This window comes from Thermobia domestica, chromosome 7, assembly GCF_964235325.1.
Source record: "Thermobia domestica chromosome 7, izTheDome1.hap1.1, whole genome shotgun sequence".
Lineage (NCBI taxonomy): Eukaryota > Metazoa > Arthropoda > Insecta > Zygentoma > Lepismatidae > Thermobia > Thermobia domestica.
In genome coordinates, this window is record NC_137460.1 from 116,962,720 (window position 1) to 116,982,177 (window position 19,458).

Here is a 19,458-nt window from a genome sequence, read left to right on the forward strand (position 1 = left end):
CCAGATATCCATAAAATAAATAAAATTGATCAATAAAATAAAATTATTATACATGAAATTCTGATTATAGTCGGGTACTGCCAGAATATTGTAGAAGATGATGAAAATGTCCGAAACCACCACTCTGAACACGATCCTCCATGACGTCAAACATTCCTTGTTGTCTATAACTTCTTCACCAAAATTTCAATTTTCTGCGTTGTTGTGCTTTCCAACGGCTATATTCCTTACGAATGTGGTTGGACACTGTTTAAAGTAACCTGTAACTCAGTACTTACTAACTATAAATACATGTTACTTGTTGTTTACACAATTTTATTTTACTACTTCCCAATACGTTGATAAAGCAGTGCAGATATGGGTGTGTGTGTGGTTGTTGCAAATACTAGTGATTGTTTCGATAGCACAATGATTTTCTTCTGCTTTCCCAAGATTCCAAGTTCCTGTGACGGGAATTACATAATTACATTGTCATAACTTTCTGAAATATCTGCCTGTTCTTGGGCCTAGTAACTAAACAATAACACTTCATTCAATCTACTTCCTTGTCCATTAGAAGATTTAACGCTGGCATGTATTGCATTGTATTTCCGACAAGCGGAGTGTGTGTGACATTCTTTGGTATTTGCTTCATTATCCGTACACAATTTCTAGTGAGTTTTAGCACTACAATACATGTTTTAAAATTATTGATACTGTTGGTTGTTTGATTTGGACCTTCACTTTCAGCTACGAGATCTTCCGAAAAGTAAACCTACAGTTTAACTTGATATCGCAACCACACCAGTCTGCACCGAGAATGGAACCCGAATCATGTGTGTCGAATGTACATATCCTAGCTCCATTGCCACAAGGTTGCAGAAATTGTGTGCTGTATAGGAATAAGCAATTAACCAAGAACAAAAATCTGTCTACCAAGTCACTTTCATACCGAGGCTTATTTAGCGTTTAGTGCAGTCATCTCCAGATGGATGTTCTCACAGTTTTGAATTCTGGTTGTCTGCAAACTGCATGGAAAAGAAGAAAGATAGACTGGGGCTTTTTTCGCTGTTAAAAACAGCATAACAGACCATTAAGAACAACTGTAGAGTAGTTGATGGTTATCAAGACTTAATTTTCGTGAATGACTACACTGCCAACACGTTTTATGCTATTGTGCTACATTATATATATATAAAGGGTCTTTTTTAGAGTCGGAGAATTTTTTAAACTGGCAATACTGTTCATTATGAATAGACTCATGTAGGAGCAACGTTTGCAAATTTGGTTTGTAAACCATTTTTCAATTCGAGCAGGTCATCTGCCATTAGTTGCATTTTACGTTCCTCATAATCATCCATTAGACCGATTAATTCGAGAAACTATGGATAGTTTCCGCAATAGGTTTATTCTAAACGATAATACGCATCCTGTCAGACGTCGTACAGTACGAACATAACAAGCAATTGATGGTGTGCAGTATAGTGTTGATGGTGATCCAAATGTATCAACTCGTCGTTCTCAACAATTAAACTTCTGTCCAACCATTTTATGGAAAATTGTGCGTAACGATCTTGCTGTACGTGCTTACAAGATTCAATTGGTACAGGAACTGAAGCCACATGATTATCGTATATTTGGTGAATTTGAAATTGTGTTCAGTGATGAAGCATACTTTTGGTTAAATGCCTATGTTAATAAACACAATTGCGGCATTTGGAGCGATGGCAATCCACAAGCTATTGTCGAAGCATCATTATATATAGGAAAGATCACCATTTGGTGCGCTGTATGGGCTGGTGAAATCATTGGTCCATATGTCTTCAAAAATAATGCTGGTCAGAACGTTACAGTCAACTGTGAGCGGTAGAGAGACATGCTTACTAATTTTCCGTACCTCAATTGAAAGATATTAATGTTGCAGACATATGGTTTCAGAACCTGGCGCCACATGAAACACAGAGGGCTCCACAATTAATTTACTGAAAGAAACATTTGAAGAACGATTAATTTCACGAAATAGATCTGCTAACTGGCCACCTCGTTTGTGCTATTTGACGTCATTAGATTATTTTCTCTGCAATATGTAAAGTAACATATCTAAACCAATAAACCAGAAAGAATTGACCACTTGGAAGCCAACATTCGTTTCGTTATTGCAGAAATACAGCCTGAATTACTGCGAAAAGTGTGTGTGAAAATTGGAGCTCCAGATTACGCCAGGTACAGACGCGGTGACCACATACCCGAAATCATATTCAAACACTAATGCCATAAAATGATATGTCAAATAAAGCCAATTTCATAGATATTAATAACATTTTTTCTGTGCTTTATTTCAACAAAAAGTTCTACACCTCTAAAAAACACCGTTTCTCTGGCCACAAGTATATGCTTCAACCTCATACTACACCTCCCATTTGAAGATAAATAATCTACCAAGTTCTTTTCTAGCTTCTGTATCTTTCTATGTTCTGTATACTAAGAACGCAATATAACATAAACTAACTAGACAATTATACTGTGTATAGAACTCGAAGGTTCTATACTGTATTCAATAATACACTGAATTTACTTCTGTCCATACTAACTGGATTCTGTTTTTAATTTGAATTCTGTTTCTGCAAAATTCATCTTAATATTGTTCATTCAGCTCAGTCTAGGTCTCCCTAATTAAATTTTCTGATTGGGCTTCCAGTTTAATTTTTAAAAGCATTCCTATTATCTTCCTTTCTGGCCACATGTTTGCTCACCTGAGCCTTCTAGATTTAGTGACCATAACAACGAGATGTAAATGTTAGAAATTATGAAATTCCTAGTTGTGAAGTTTCCGCTATTCCTCACCCCCTACCTTGAGTACAAATATTCACCTCAGAGTTTTATTTCCAACAGTTTTAGTCTGCGTTCTTCGTTCAAACTAAGCGGCCATGTTTTAAAGTTTAATCTAATGATTTTTAAAGAAATGAAGGATTATAGCTGTAGTGAGAAACATAACCAGTTAAATCTGAAATTTTATTACTTTAGTTACATGGTTAAATTTTTCCTCTGATTGATTTAATAAGCCAGGATGGAAATGACTGGAGATGGTCGTCAACTTGCGATAAGATATGATGTCTAAAGAAACGTTTTTGCACTTTCTTGAATTTCGTACTCACAGAGAAGATGTTGAAAATAATTTAAATTACAAATTCTGAAAAAAAAATTGCAGGCGAGTTTATTGGATTCCGTTAGTCTATTATTTCCGTAAAGTGTTGTCAATATCGTTATTATTGGAAACAGAGTTTTTGTTCCTCTTGAGGATCCCTTTTCATTTCTGATTTAGTTGTTTCATTTTTTCTATCGAATGATGCACATATAACTTTCCAAAGCTAAAAAAAAAGAGAGAATCAGTGCACCGTGTGCATTATATTTAACTCACATGATTCTCTACCAACAAAAGTACACATTACTGTAATTAAGCTGACCACCCTTTTTGAGACAATAACTGAATATCGGGATGAGAAAACCGGGACATTGGGATCTCAAACCACAAAATACTTTGGTGCAAAACCACCAACTACCAGAACCACAACACACACCACGCTCAGCACAACAGACACTGGGCACGAGAGGTGAAAGTGTTCACAACATATACGTACTTTTCATATTCTTTGAATAAATCTCTGAACATAGCGGTACGAGGAGATGCTGGGAAATATTGAGCTTTCCTTTTTTCTCTGTTAGATTTCAACAAATTTAGTTTTGTTTGAAGATTGCATGTATCTATAAGGTCTGTACGGGAAACAATTTCACCAAGTCTACAAATATGAAAATAAAATATTTAAATAATAATAATAATAATAATAATAATAATAATAATAATAATAATAATAATAATAATAATAATAATAATAATAATAATAATAATACATGTATATCAATATTCTTCAGAATATTGTCCTGTTGCGCCTATAAATCTTTGCCAGCGGGATTTCCAATCTGCGAAACATTCTGGAAGGCTTGTTCAGAAAATGGTTTTCAACCTATTTTAGAAACTCCTTTCACTTCGTCAATTGTTCTGTAATGAAGTCTTTTCAGGGAAGATTTCAAACGGAGAAACAAAAAGAAGTCAAATCAAAACTGCAGCGTGACTGAGACAGTGTTGTTAGCGTATAACACATTTCAAAAACGTATTAACAAATTTCCACTCGGCGAGATTTTGGATCGTCGATCACACTTCTTGAGACAAGCTTCACTTTTCGTATGTATAAATTCTTGGTTAGAGTCTCATGGACGATAGATTTTGAAATATTTAATATGTTGGCTATTAAACGAACACTTCTTCGAAATCCTGTTTCAAAAGTTCTTCCACGCTATTCACATTTTCTTCGTTTAAAGAGGTTGCCGGTGTCCTGCGCGTTCTTCGTCGTTGACCTGTTCACAAGCTTTCTAGAAGGCATTGTGACTTGTAGACATGCTTTTGTGATAAACATTCATCCCCGAAGTCCTGTTAAAGAAAACTTCCGCTACAGATTTGCCGAATTTCCAACAAATCTTGATCGCATATCTTTGTTCCAGTGAGCGCTACATCTCAACTTGTACAAGAAACGAAACAGAATGTATCGAAATTGTCCACACTTCACTTCCGAAGGTTCGGAGAACAGTGAGCAAGCACTCCCTCAGTTGTTGAATTACATCAGCGTTCATTCTGACTTCAGAGAGTGCCACTGTCAAATTTAAGACAGGACATTTTGGCGCTGAAGATGAAACCTGCCCAGGGATGCCCTACATAGTAATTGTACTCGATACGATTGAAAAGGTGGAGGTAATATTTCTTTCAAACTGATGCTTTTCTACTAGAAAAATAGCAGAAGATCTAGTTATCTAGTTTCTGTCATTACTCGTGATCATTTTGGAATGAGAGTACTTTCCACTAAGTGGGTGCCTAAAGTTTGCATTCAGACAAAAAATCCAATGATGCTTGCTCTCAGAGCCGTTTTGAGTGGAATGCCACTGATTTTGTTTCACGTTTGTTTACCGAAGATTAAATGTGTTTCTATTTGTATGAGGGCCAAAAGAGCAATAAAAATAATGACATAACAGTGGTTCATCGTGCGCAGAGAAGTTTCGAATGAAACATTTCAGTTCAAAACTTCTTGCTAATGTTTCTTGGGATCAGAATGGGATAATCTTTGTTGAGTATCTAACAAAGTGGTACCATAAGCGCTGATTACAATGCATCACTACTAAATAGGCTTCATTCAGAGCTGAAGACAAAATGCTGTGAAAAGTTGCCTACAAAAGTTGTCTACTTTCATGACTATATATTTCCTCAACAACCAATCTTACAATGGATAAATTGGCTGCATTAAAGCATGAGACCTTAGCTCATCCATCCTACTGAAACTATCAGACTCCATTTCATTACCATCTATTAAAAAACTGAAAAGCAGAAACTCCTGAGAGGTAGAAACTCACAAACTTTATTACAGTTGAAGCTATTACAGTCGCAAATGCATGGTTTCACACACAACTGAAAAAAATCTGGAGGAATTAACTAAACTGCAAGAGATGCAACAAATGCCTCGAATTAAGAACGAGTATCACAAAACTTTTCCTTGTTTCTCTTAGAAATATTAATGATTTCTCGAAATCACTTCGTACGTAATATCGAACAATGCAACACCGTAATGCACAAACTACTTGCGTTTTGAAGAATACATATTACGTATTATGAATAATAATTAATGGCTGACTAATATTGTTGTGATAATTTACTAACTTGTGTTGTTGATTTTCAGAGATTTTTGTCAGATAGCAATGATGATATCAATGATGTAGAATATACTAAATTGTAGTTCTGCTATCGGTAATGTGTATCACATTTTGTGGTTTTGCTGGAGCTAACCAATTTTTGTTTTTCAGGTCTGAAGGATGGAATGTTAAATTGAAAAGGAGAGTCATCTCCAACAGTTCTCCTATACGAGTTCAACAATGTTTCCAGTATGGGAACGGCATACACATCTGTACAGTCTGTGAAGAGTAAGCTACTTCTGAAAAGACCATTTGAAAATGCCGTTCACTTTTAATGGTTTGACAGTTTCCGAAGTAGCAATTTTGATCTGGATGATGTTCCTAGTTCAGGCAGCCTATTCCACTTTGATTCAACGTAATCTACGTCAGAAGATCCTAGTATTGGCCACACAAAGGCACAGTGGACAGGCAACTTTTGTGTGATACTCTCGAGGTATGGAAAAGATTCAAAAACTGGGTTTGTTAATTCCTCATTAACTCAGTGCTGACAAGAACGAGTTTTGTTATAAGTTGTTCTTTGCTTTTTCACCAAGATCAGCTTTCTTCCTTGCGCATTGTTATCAGAGATGAAAAATGGTGCCTGTATGTAAACTTTAAGGAGACGAAGGTATGTTTCAGTCCAAACAGATTGTCAACACCACGTCCCAAACAGGATTTCCAATCCAAGAATACAATGTTTTGTGTCTATTGCGACATAGAAAGAAGTATCCATAGGGAACTCTGCCTCATAATCGTACTTCTGCTGTATACCGTAATCATCTCCAACGTGTTCATGCAGCACTTCAGGTAAAAGGGTCAAATGGAAAACCTGCAACCATCATTCACATGAACAACACCAAAAAAGAAGTGACACACACCTCCCTTCAGCATCTTTAATGGGAGGTTCTTCCTCATTCCGTGTATTCTATAGCTTTGGTTTGTACAAATTATCATCTTTTCTACTCCTTGTCGAATGCACTTCACGGCACATCCTTCAAAAACCATGAGCAGCTGCAAAATTTTATTGATAACATCTATGCAACCACCTAATATAAAGAACAACATTGGAAATAAGGTGAAAATGTTCCTATCTAAAATGGCATGTAAAGTCAGCAGCCCAACTGTAATTCACGATTATGTAATGTGGAAAATGAAATTTTTATATTGGAGAAAACTACAGCGTTACAACACAAGATTAGTTTTTCATATAATCCCCAACGTAAACCATTGTATCAAAGTATAATTCATTTGATTTATCTGTGCGTATGGCCAAGTTCTGAACTAATTTTCTTGCTGAGAAGTGACATTAGTAACATGTCAGGGTTGCTAGAGGTAATGGTTTCACATGATAGTTCTATCATATGTATCTTTTTTAAAAAAAAAATCCAAAGGAAATGCTGAATCGAAATAAATTAAATTACATCTTTCAGTTTAACATCCCACAATTATGACCTTTAGGCTAAAAGAAACGGATGATTAAGGGAACTGAATGATGATGGAAAAAATGTTGGAATAAATTATGGGAGGAAACAGGAATACCCCGAGAAAACCGAAGGACATAATGTTATCCACAACAAACTTGCTGGTTGGGACTCGAACCAGAGACCCACCAACAAGAAGTAAGTGCTATATCAATGAGCCACAGTGTCCCATAAAATTGAATAAAAGCTGTCGTGTATATAGTTTAAAGCGTTTTGCGCTGACATTGACCATGCGTCACCGGCTGAAATGTTCACCGCATGGACAGACAGACCCTAATATGCTCTTGTGACATCATAGTAATTTCTGTCAGTACACAGAGGTGAGTCAAATTTCAGGGAAGACAGATAACAAAATAGATACATTACTTAAAGTTTTCTTTATTCATACGGGTTGAAATGCTGATGAAATTTGTTAACAGATAGAAAGAAGTACTAACCTCACTGTCACTACAATCTATGAAGGGATATGGTCAGTCAGATGCGTGATGTGTGGTCAGCGCATCATATTTTGGGTGTCTTTATTTCTGACTTTTCGACCTGTTTTGCTATCTCTTAAGTCATATAGTTCTGCAATTGTCTCACGATGATGAAAGAATAAAATAAAATATTTCACTTTTACATTCCATCATTATGGCTTGGAGGCTAAGGAAGATGGAAACGTTAATAAACGAAATGGTAGAATGAAGAAAATTGGTTGAAACGTTGAAATAGGAGAAAACTGACTCAATGGTGATTATCCATCACAAGGCCGTCCGAAGTACGACCGAATCAGTTACCCGCGTACCACGGGTAAGCACTCAACACAGAGTCCCGGAAGGCCCTTCATGATGGCGAGTCAATACTGGATGATCCAATTGGGAGTAGAGCCAGCAAACACGCACTACGAGTATAAATTTGCATGCGCTAAAACTTAGGCTAAGCATGGAGTTTAATACATATTTTTTAGTAACTGAAGCATCCTGTTTCGTTTTAAATGCTCTATATTCACGCCTGGAATTCCTCCTGATTAGACGGTTAGTGCTCGCGCCTTTGGTGCGGGAGACCCGGGTTCGATTCACGGTGGGAGCTTATGTGGTCAGGATTCAACGTTAATCTGTAGGTTTACGTCTCACATAGCCTCGGAACTGAAAGGGACGCTAAACACAAAATCGAAACTGTACGCACACACGAAGATAGTAAATTGTGAAGTATATGCTGACGAGAAAGAACCCTTCACCCCAAATGAAGGATGATACTGTTTGTAGTAATCTTGTGTAGGTATAAAGGGAGACCGTGTGAAGAAGAAAGTAAGGTTTTTCACATGACCGTACAATACTTGGGAAAATTACGAGAAAAGTCTTATTATCGGGGATCATATATGAATATTAGTAGAATCAATTTTTAATGTAATTATATTAAGAGGGGTGGCAGCATAAGCACAACAGCAACTCCTCAAAAAAAAAAAAAAAAAAAAAGGCATGAATTGCCAGATAGAATATACTCATCTAACCGGATAGAGGGAACTACATACTCTTGTAGTCAATCTTAGCAGAGAATGGGTATCACACAGCTATCATGATATGTGTTTATCAAACTTCAATAATACGTAATAAACTGATTATCTTACCTTGTTGACAAAATGCACCAAATATGAAGAGAAAACAATCATATAGGTTGAGATATTTTGAATCAGTGTCTGTGTATTCTGCTAAAATTCTCGATCGAAAGAGCAGCAATGTAAATAACGTGATAGGCATGACCAAAATAGTCGAAAACACTGTCCACCAGAGATCATCACTGTATGGCTGAAGAAAACTCGTCCAACTAAAGCTGATGCCGTCTGGGCGTCGGATGAACATTCGAAATCTGTTTAAAATGATAACATAAATACTATGAATCAACTAATACTGCAAAATGTTGATCATTTAGTAGAAACTTGTCACTTTATACATGAAGAGAGAAAAAAGAAACATAAGCTGTTGTAGAGGATAATACACAATAAATCTTTGATATCGAAGATACATTGTATATCTCTGGGAGGGCGCGGTGGCTCAGTGGCAAAGCGTTCACCTTTGGTGCTTGGGGTCCATGGTTTGGTCCCAGCTCGCACCGTGTGGACTTTGTGGTGGACAAACACAGTGCTCGTGGGTTTTCTAGGGGTTATCCCATTTCCTCCCACTTTCTTCATTCCACCATATCTCTCATATCACCGTCTTCTTTGGCATAACAATGGGACGTAAAACGTTCATTTTTTTTGTCACACAAATGCAATAATAATACAGGAAGATGCGGAATTCGAGGTATAAAATAGGATATCTCTTTCACTTTAACTAATAAGAAAGGGGCAGTAGAAATTTCGGCACTTCTTATCGAAAACTTCACCGAATCTGTAACATTCGAGATGATTGATCAATTGATATAGTTACGACTTTTGTAAGTATCGAGGTTATATGCAGCATGGTATCGATATTTTCTTATATGAAAGCTGGTAACATGCAACAAATCATATGCTGTATGTTTGTGACAGAGAGAGATAGAGAGTATAATTTGTTACACAATCTTATGGTGTTTTCATCTTCATGTAAGAGAAATTACTAGAAGAGTAACTGGACCATGCAACTAGAGTTGCTCTTTACAACAAACGATTGGAGAGTAATAGACTTGTTGGAGGAAAAAGTTTGAAAATATCATTTTACTTCGTTTAGTATTCTGTCTGTTTACAACAAATGACATTTATACAACAACTATAGTGAATATAAAAAAAAGACAGTACTTCCGTCACTAAGCACCTAATATTGTAAATTTTAAACACACGTAGGATCACAGAGCACAACGAGTAAATACTGTATTGGAAGAATGACATCTTTTCATTGGGATATCCAGCAAATTTGCTAAAATCAGTTAATCACATTTCTTTTTAATGGTTTTCCCTTTTCTGAAACATATTGGCCATACGTCATTTTATGCTATGAAGGAGTTAGGTGTTGGTTTCACTTAATAATAAATAGTAGAATAGAAATACTAATATGTTTATATTTCACTTCTGTCAAAATGACTGAACTACCGATATGTGATCGTAGAGGCGTGCTTAAGATTGAAATACTTGTTATATGAAAGGGAACAAAGTGTGGTATGAATATGTAAGACTGTAATTTGTAGGCTTATCAAATTGAGTTAAAAGTTTAGAGAAGCTGAAGGATATGGAAGAAAACAAAAAGAAAAAAATATTTTCAGTACAAGGTAATACCCACTCTAACATAATTGGAATACAAATAATGAGGAATGTATATGTCGCGTGGAAATACATTCGTAAACCAAAGGCAGCCACGATCAACACTTCGTGTAGTCAGCAATCAAACCATAAACAAGTTAGGTCTTTCATATTTATAGCTCTATATTATTTTAAGGCGAAAGGATAAGTGGTGAGAAAATGGGACTCATAGCAAGTGGGACATTCTGTATAATCAACTATGCACCTATTGTATTATCGTATTAACTCCAAACACTACAACATTCATTGTTTAGAGTAATCATTTTCAAGAATAAAGGAAGTGTGAATATATGTTCAGAATATGTCCCGAAAAGTCCACTTTAAAAAAATCCCTCTTTATTAAATTAACATAACTAAGTCCAAAACACAAGTTGGAAATATAATAAGGAAGTTTCGAATGCAATGACAAAAAATTTACAGTATTTCAGTACTTAATGGAATATGAATATTTTCTGAAGAAAAATCACTTTAACTTATGCTTGCGGTAAAGCATGTGCTTACAGCGGTAAGTAACAATATGCAAAAGAGACTACTTACAGAAATGGATTGATTGATTGATTTTGAGTTTTACGTCCCGTTCACCAGCGAGGCTATATGAGACGTGGACCTACTGATTAACGTGGAATCCGAACCACATGAACTCCCGCCGGGAATCGAACCCAGGTCTCCCGCGCCAAAGGCTCGTACGCTTACAGAAATGGAATATTAGACTGTTTTAATCAATATATTCTTTATTTGTGTAAAATATATATACCAGTTTGCAGTTATTCTAGGTTGAACAATTGAGGAGAGAAATGAAATGATAAATACTAAATTGAAAGGCTCATGAAAGAGCTGCTCAAAAGAAGATAGAGCGTAGGGGAGTTACATCTTTAAGTTTTACGTCCAACGGTTAGGAATCGGGAGAACCCCGAAAAACTCACGCACACGATACTTGTCCACCACAAAGCTCAACTGGCGCGAGCTGGGATCGAACCAACGATCTCATGAATCAGAGGTGAACGCTTTACCACTGACCGAACGTGGATCCAAGGGGGGTATTACAATCACAGGAAAAATCATAATCATAATATGTTTGGCTTGATATCTAGAACTATGTGAAACACAGATGACGGAATGGTGTAATATATTTTTGGTTTTAAAGAACAGCATCCAGCTAAATAGTTCTGATGCTGATGTTTGTAATAATAAAGAGCTAATAACTTCTTTTAGTAAGTTCCACCTCAAATATTCAGACATATATTCATGTAGTTTTCCTTTCTGTACCCAGAATTAATATGTAAATGTGTATATGTTATGCTCTCCAAATGTATGCCAGATAATTGTCAATACACATCTTAAGGAAAGCTATTGATCTGTAGAGCAGAAACGTAATAATTTCCATTTGCTTAATTACATTGAAACATGTTTTTGCCATAGGTTAGATTAATCGAATATTACTTGAAGTTCGTTGTCCAAAAAGGTATTTTGGGATTCGTTTTTGCCTTTTAGACATAAAGTAATGACTAAAACAAAGGAAACATATACACTAGTGTTTGTAACGTTGTATTATCTCTGTCCTGTGGCTAAAGGTATTTCTAAACTAAAATTTTAAACAGGTGATACATACAGAGGAAACTACTAAACTATATTTGCGGTTTGTTTAAATACTCTAAATTCTCTATTACTTTTTACATTTTATGAAAGATTAGCTAAAACATAAAGGGTAATGTTTTGTACATACACACATCCACACTCGCCCTAGTATCTATCCCACACCATGGCTAAGTATAAGCTGAAAAAAGAAATAACATCACCGAACTTCAGGAGGCGATTTCTTACAGCAATAGAAAAGTTATGATAAATGTGGGTTGAACGTGTATTCCTACGGTTATAAACCGACGAATATGCGAAACATTGCCTTGTAAAACGCCTTTGCTTGAAATGTGTGGGAACTATCACCAGCAATTCAAGGTTTTATACATAAGCTAGTATTCACTCTGTCTAAATATCCATGTTTCAGAGTCCTCCGGTGACGGAGCAACGAATCGTATAAGAAAATTAGGGTATTTGGATAAACTTTTAAGTACTAATTAAGCAATTAGGGCTAATTAATATTCAAGTAGATGATGCTTCTAAAAATATTTCATTTTTCCGTTAATAATCGAAAACACTAATACTGACGACTTATGCGTTGTAGGGGAATAGTTATCGCCATATGAATAATATAAACTGTCATGAGTAATCTCAACACCTTGTAGAATCACAACACAGTTCAATTGTACCGTGTCCTGCGAAAACGAACTAAGCGCCGCTGTCATACTTTCAAGAAAATTACGCATAAAGGTTGATGTCCAGCATTAATGTAGCCGTAATCAAAAGTGAAATTATGTTTCTTTTTTTTGGAAAGGTGTTGGTTTCCTCTCTTTTCGATTGTGCAAAACGTTCTAATGCTTATCGGGAACCAATCGTCGCTTTTACGTGGATTTTCAAAGTTTGGCGCTTAGTTCATTTTTGCATAACACGGTACAATTGGGATACTAATTTTCGAAAGAATACCCTGTAGTTTGAGACTTAAATTCAGTGTATAAAGAAAACACTGAGCTTGGTACAATCATTCAATTTTCTTGAAATAGTAAACTCCGTGTCAAAAAGGAGCCTCTGTGAGGAATCTCTGTGACTTTAGGATTGCAAAGCTAACATATGTGGTGCTTACTCAGGTATATTATTTGAATGGATAATTCTCGTAGTAGTTTCTTAAGACGGTTACAGTAAGTCTCAAAGTAGCGAGTGTGTGATTCATTCTTCTCAAGTACACTGTAGGAAGTAGCCTGAAGCGTGTCAAATTATTTGGACTAAAATTTTAAATTTACACTTTGTCACACAAAAGGAATAACAATACAGAAAGATGCGGAATTCGAGGTATAAAATGGGACATGTCTTTCACTTTAATTAATAAGAAAGGGGCAGTAGAAATTTCGGCACTTCTTATCGAAAACTTCACCGAATCTGTAACATTCGGGATGATTGTCCAATTGATATGTTTACGACTTTTGTAAGTATCGAGGTTATATGGTGTGGTATGTGTTTTCTTATAGAAGCTGGTAACATGCAACAAATCATATGCTGTGTGTGTGTGACAGAAAGAGAGAGCGAGCATAATTTGTTACACCATTTCTTGAAAATTTATAGTTCAAATATATGGAGTGTTCAGTACACAAGGAAAACAAGTCCATTTTTTTGATTACATTGGACTCATTTTACCTTTAAGATCTCTGAAGCTCCTTTCAGAACTTATACGATTCTTGTCATAATATTGAAAATAACTCTTACAATGTAAAATGCAGTGTTTACTCTTCAATGTACGTAAGCGTTTCATCCCAAACTTCCTGTCTCTTTTCCTCACGACTTTTGTCTTTTGGCTTGATTCTCTTATACTCTAAACGCCCCACATATTTTTTGCTTATAGCATACTGAACACTCTATTGTATTTTGAAGTAAACCAACTCATATAACAACCCTACATCCATCGTCCAGGAGGCGACCCACCCCTCTCATATGGTCCTTTAGCGTCTGCTAGTGACTCTGATACATCAGTCGATTGGGTAAAATCAGAGAAAGAAAATTTCTTATGGACAAAAGATGGGACACAGAGACTGTTTCCCTGAAACGTAAATGTATGGTAGACACAATACATTTTTAACTTCCTATTTTTTTTTAAAAAAAAAAAAGAAAGTAAGTACGGACATTCTTAACAAGATATAGAACAAGTAGGCCCTATAAATGAAATTACCTGGTCATTAGAATAGGCAAAGTAAAATCCACCACTCGGAAACGCAAGTCCGTAACTGTAAACCCTGCGATGGCCACTTCAATTTCAGCACGATGCACCATCCCAACTAGACCACTCCATGAGCCATTCGACAATGGACTTCCCCAGGCTTTATCAACAGACGGTACTACCGTTGTCCTGCAAAGAAAGAAGAATTCTACATTTATTTATGGAACAGACCTAAAAAAAAAGTTTCTCAGTTTGATCTCTGTTCATGTTGGTATGTAAAAGGGGCAATCAACTGAAACCCGTTCGTTCTATGTGTTATTGGTATAGTGTGTAGGAGGATATTGTTTGTTTAATAGTGTGTAATGGCTAATGTTCCTGTGTGTTGGGTGCAGAAATGTTGTTGATACGTATTTCCGTTTTGCAGGTATAACGAGTGAAATGTGGCGTTCCAGATCCCCAATCTGTCCAAACAGGACCAGCGTGCCGTCATCCAATTTCTGAGTGCCGAAGGTTGTCAACCAGCTTATATGTTCCCGTGTATGAAAGATGTGTATGGTGATGCATGCATCTAAAAACAACAGTGCTGGACTGGGCTAGAATGTTTTGGAAGGGGTGTGAAGAAACCACTGATTATCCCCGTCCTGGTCAAGCTCATGTTCTTGCCAGAAGACACGCGTGAATGGGGCTATAGCTGCGGATAGACGTGTTAGTATTCAATCCATAGCTTGTAACTTTCACATCTTTGGGCCTCTAAAGAAGGCATTGAAAGGTCAGAGATTTCAGTCTGACGCTTAAGTTCAGGACGCTTTGCGTGATTGGTTTGATAGTCAGCCGTCCAAATTTTAGATGGACGGCATTTGTAAGTTAGTGACACAGTGGAACAAGAGTCTCAAGCTTATTGTGACTTCTTCTGAACAACATTTTTACTGCACGCTAACCATAGACGCCTCTAGATAATGTACAAGTTTCCTCTCGAAAAAAAATATTTCATGAATTATGAACACTGAACGGGTTTTAATTATTCTCCCCTTATATGTTTGTATATTTAGAGAGTTGTAGGCAATTAGATTCAGAACTATTGCCCATATTTCGAGGCGATTTTCACTAATTGAATAAACTATTTCCAAGGAAGGATTACATATATATATGTAACTAAAATTAACTCTCCGAAGGTTCAACGTCGCGTTCACAAAGGCTCTCCACTGACTTCTATCTTTAGGCAATTGGAGCTAATTTCTACTTTCTACAAGGTCTTTCTAATGATCGTTTTCCGATTGGTTTCCCAGTTAAGTCTTCGAAGGCGTTCCTACTTTTTTCCTTCCAGGCTGGATGACCTGCCCATCTGAGCCTCAAAGATTTAGTGACCTTAACGATGTTTAGTAAACGGTATAAATTATGTAGTTCCTCGTTGCGAAGTTTCTGTTACTTTCTATTCCCTTTCCTCTTGAGTCCGAATATTGGTTTCAGGATCTTGTTCTCAAATACTTTCAGTCTACATTCTTCCCTTAGGGTAAGTGACCATATATCTATATCTATCTATCTATCTATCTATCTATCTATCTATCTATATATATATATATATATATATATATATATATATATATATATATATATATATATATATATATATATATATATATATATATTGAGAGAGAGAGAAGTTAATTATTCAAAAATATGAAATTCCTGAAAACGAATGATACAAACTTCTACAAAAATACGATGCAGCCAGAAATTCAACAAAACCACGGGATTGAGAACAACTTTGCTGTAAGCTTTCACCGAATGGTTTAATTTTGTTGGGTGATGAATGTTTAGGTCATTAGAGATGCCATGACTGTTTACATGTCGATCTTATTAAAGTTTTGTCTGCCTATCATCTACTTTTTCGGTATTTAATCTACTCCTGCGATGAGGAACTTAGACATCAAAATTTCAAGAACAAAATTGAATGAACAGTCCTTTTGCTGTTGCTTTTAATAATATATACTGCTTATAGTACAAATTTCTTCGCGGATAGGCGAAGTACTTCTATCTCTATCGAATTAAAAATGTAAAATATAATCCAGTTTTTGCAGGAAGTTCGCTCGTCTTTTTGGTTGTCTGATTGTAAGAATTCGAACACCTTTTGTTAACAGCTTCAGCTATCAACTATGAAATGACGTTAGGCTGGACCCTCTCCGACTGAAATACCCTAGGGTCTTCACTACAGCGAAAATTAAACTACCGCTATTTTTTGAGTTTTTTCTGTAATATGTTCAAAACAAATGAAAGTATTCGAAAAGCAAAAAAATACTGAACTAAACAATACGATTTTGTATGTGATACCTTTACCACAATTCATCTATCTGCTTTTGGTATGCCGCTATTTACAGAACCCGCAAAAAATGCTAAATCTACCTACAATTGCAAATCGAAAGCAGATAGATTTGTTGTGATAAGGGTATCGCTTGCAGAATCGTATTGTCTAGTTCACTACATTTCTGGTTTTCGAATTTTTTTGTATGTTGTGAAGATATTACAGAAAGACTCTAAAATTAGCTGTAGTTTAGTTTCGCAGTAGTGAAGACGCTTAACGCCGTCTCGTGCGCAAAAGTTTAACTACTTTTTAAAAAAAAAAAAAAATACTGTGTGATATTGTGATGCTATTTCCACTAATGTAATGATCTATTCCCATGTAAGAAATGTAGGAACTATACGAACAAAAAATATTTGAATACTATAATCAATTATTACTCACTTCTTCAAGCATGTTTCGTAATCAGTCGCTTTTTTATAGTGAGTTAGTGCCCTAAATTTAATTTAGGTGTCTAACTAAACTTCTGGGATATAAACGCACCAAAATAAAAACATTTTCTTTTTAAAAATACGAAGCAACTTCAAGAATACACTAACGCTGAAATAATAAAAGTACTAAAGAAAACAGAAAACAGTAACAATAAATCGCTTGAAAGAGGAAAACAATTATTAATGTTATCTATTAAAAAAAATAAATTGTGCCAAGCCAAACATATTTTTCCCTTATGAAACTATCATCGACATAATTTATACATATTATGCACAACTTGTTGCCTTGGCTTGACTTTAAAAATATCTTATAGATAGTAGTAATATATCATAATGTGCTTCCAAGTGATTATTATTATTATTATTATTATTATTATTATTATTATTATTATTATTATTATTATTATTATTATTATTATTATTATTATTACTATTATTACTATTATTATTATTTATATTATTATCTGTTTCTGGCGCTTGCATTATTTCTGCCTTTCAGCGCCTTTTTAATAGCCGGTTCATATTGGACGTGCTCTGGAGAACATAATGGTATGTCATATTTTCTAACTTTCGGTTAAATTGAATAAGAACGTTCAACATTCATATCCATTTCAATGCAATGACACGTACCAAAGAAGCTTACCCTATCATCTGCAGGTTAATTTCTGAAATTAAAATACGTACACACTATTAGGTGTTTCGATCGTAACACATTGTACTTGATAATCGAATTTCATTTGAAGTTTTGTTTATCACTATATTCCAACGAGCACTCATTTTTCTAAAGTTTTCATTATATTTGCTTTTTCGTTCGGTTTTGAATTATTAAAGAAATATATTTTTGTAAGGAAAACACTGTTATTTTTACAATGTACGTATACTACATATATTGTGTACAAGCAGCAACTATTTACATTAATAGCAATAGCCTTGATACTTGGATACTTGGGTGTTTCAAACTACTGTTTTCATATTAATTTTAAAGTATGGAAATTACTGGAATTATTGTTCAAGACATCTGCTCGTGGAGTCCTAAGGAAAATGACCCTAAAATTGGATATAAATTTCCTAAACCTCGCCTCAATTGCAGGAGTGGAAAATATATATATATATAGTATTTTGAGTAAAGATGCCCCACTTTTTCATTATTACCTATATTCCACTTCTGAAATTGAGGCGAGGTTCTTGAATTTATGATCAATTAGAAGACTGATGATTTGTTTGTAATATCCAGAAAGACAATATTATTTCAGTAAATTTAAGGACTTAAAAATAAACCATTTACAAAAAGCTTTTAGTGGGGCATCTTCGACATGCCTATGGGGGAAAGATGACCCACTTTCAAAATTTTTATTAATGTGTTCATAAACATCATAGAAATAGGCAATTATGCTTTTGTACCACTAATATTACTAACCTATTTTTCTACTAATTATCTAACTAATTATAAAGAAAATTTTCAACAAAATGACACGTAATCTGCATGTATATTGTGTAAATCCGTTTGTAAATGCTGAATAAAAATAAAAGAGAAAAAATAATTTTGGACCTTACATATTGCTATCATTTGTTCATTTTTTCAAAGTTGGATTCTTTTGATCACAATTAATACAGTGACATGCAGTGAACCTACAATTTAAATCCCAACTACCGTAATCGTTCAAATTTTTCAAGGCGTTCACACCAGCAATTGAACCCGTGCACCAAAGAGACACGCACTAGCAACTAGAGCAGTGGGTGGACGGCTTTCTTTTAATGTGTAAAATCCTGCTCCCTGAAAAAGTAATACCTCCCTTATAACAACTTGCTATCTACAACACTGGTACACCTATGATGATATCTGATTTATTAATGGAAATGCTCTTCATTTTGCAATGAAGGGATATTTGATTAACTCAGATATTTACCTTTTAAAAATAATTCAACCAGATAAAGGAAGTTGTGACAAATCAAGTGTGTCGCAGGACCTCTTCCACAAGAATAATTTTTTGGTATTTTGAACAAGCCTTATATATATTAAGCTCGCGCAAATGGCTTAAAACTGAATCCATACATATTCTTTTGATTCAGCTTGCTAGCCAACTTGTCGTATACATTATGTGAAGTTCAATCAGTCCAATATTAATCACGCAAGGAGCGTAAAGACAAAAAGTTTATAAATTGAGTATTACATCATTGAAAGCAGCAACCCAGGCAGGAAACCAAGCCACTGCTCCAAACGGGAATTTCCCGTTTACTTCTGAATGAACAATTAATTATCGGTCATTACAGAACAATTAGTGTTTCATATTCAAACCAAACATTGTTTAAATCATCCAAACGAACACAAATCCTTCCAACACGTCATAAACTGGTTCTCCCGAACAGAAATCTTAAACCTCATGTTATAAACTGAGGCATCTTTGCTTCGATTTCACTGTTGCAACTTT

General features: G+C 35.2%; 1 protein-coding gene across 1 annotated transcript in view; it reads right to left on the reverse strand.

Moving 5' to 3' along the window:
- The window catches only part of LOC145689306 (glutamate receptor-like), a 114,296-nt gene that overhangs the window by 41,991 nt on the left and 52,847 nt on the right, over positions 1–19,458 (reverse strand). Inside the window, exons 4-5 of the mRNA XM_081763447.1 lie at positions 14,255–14,431; positions 8,839–9,077 (exon numbers count right to left, since the gene is read on the reverse strand). Of these exons, the coding sequence (XP_081619573.1) occupies positions 8,839–9,077; positions 14,255–14,431 (416 nt within the window). The remainder of the gene's footprint in view (positions 1–8,838; positions 9,078–14,254; positions 14,432–19,458) is intronic.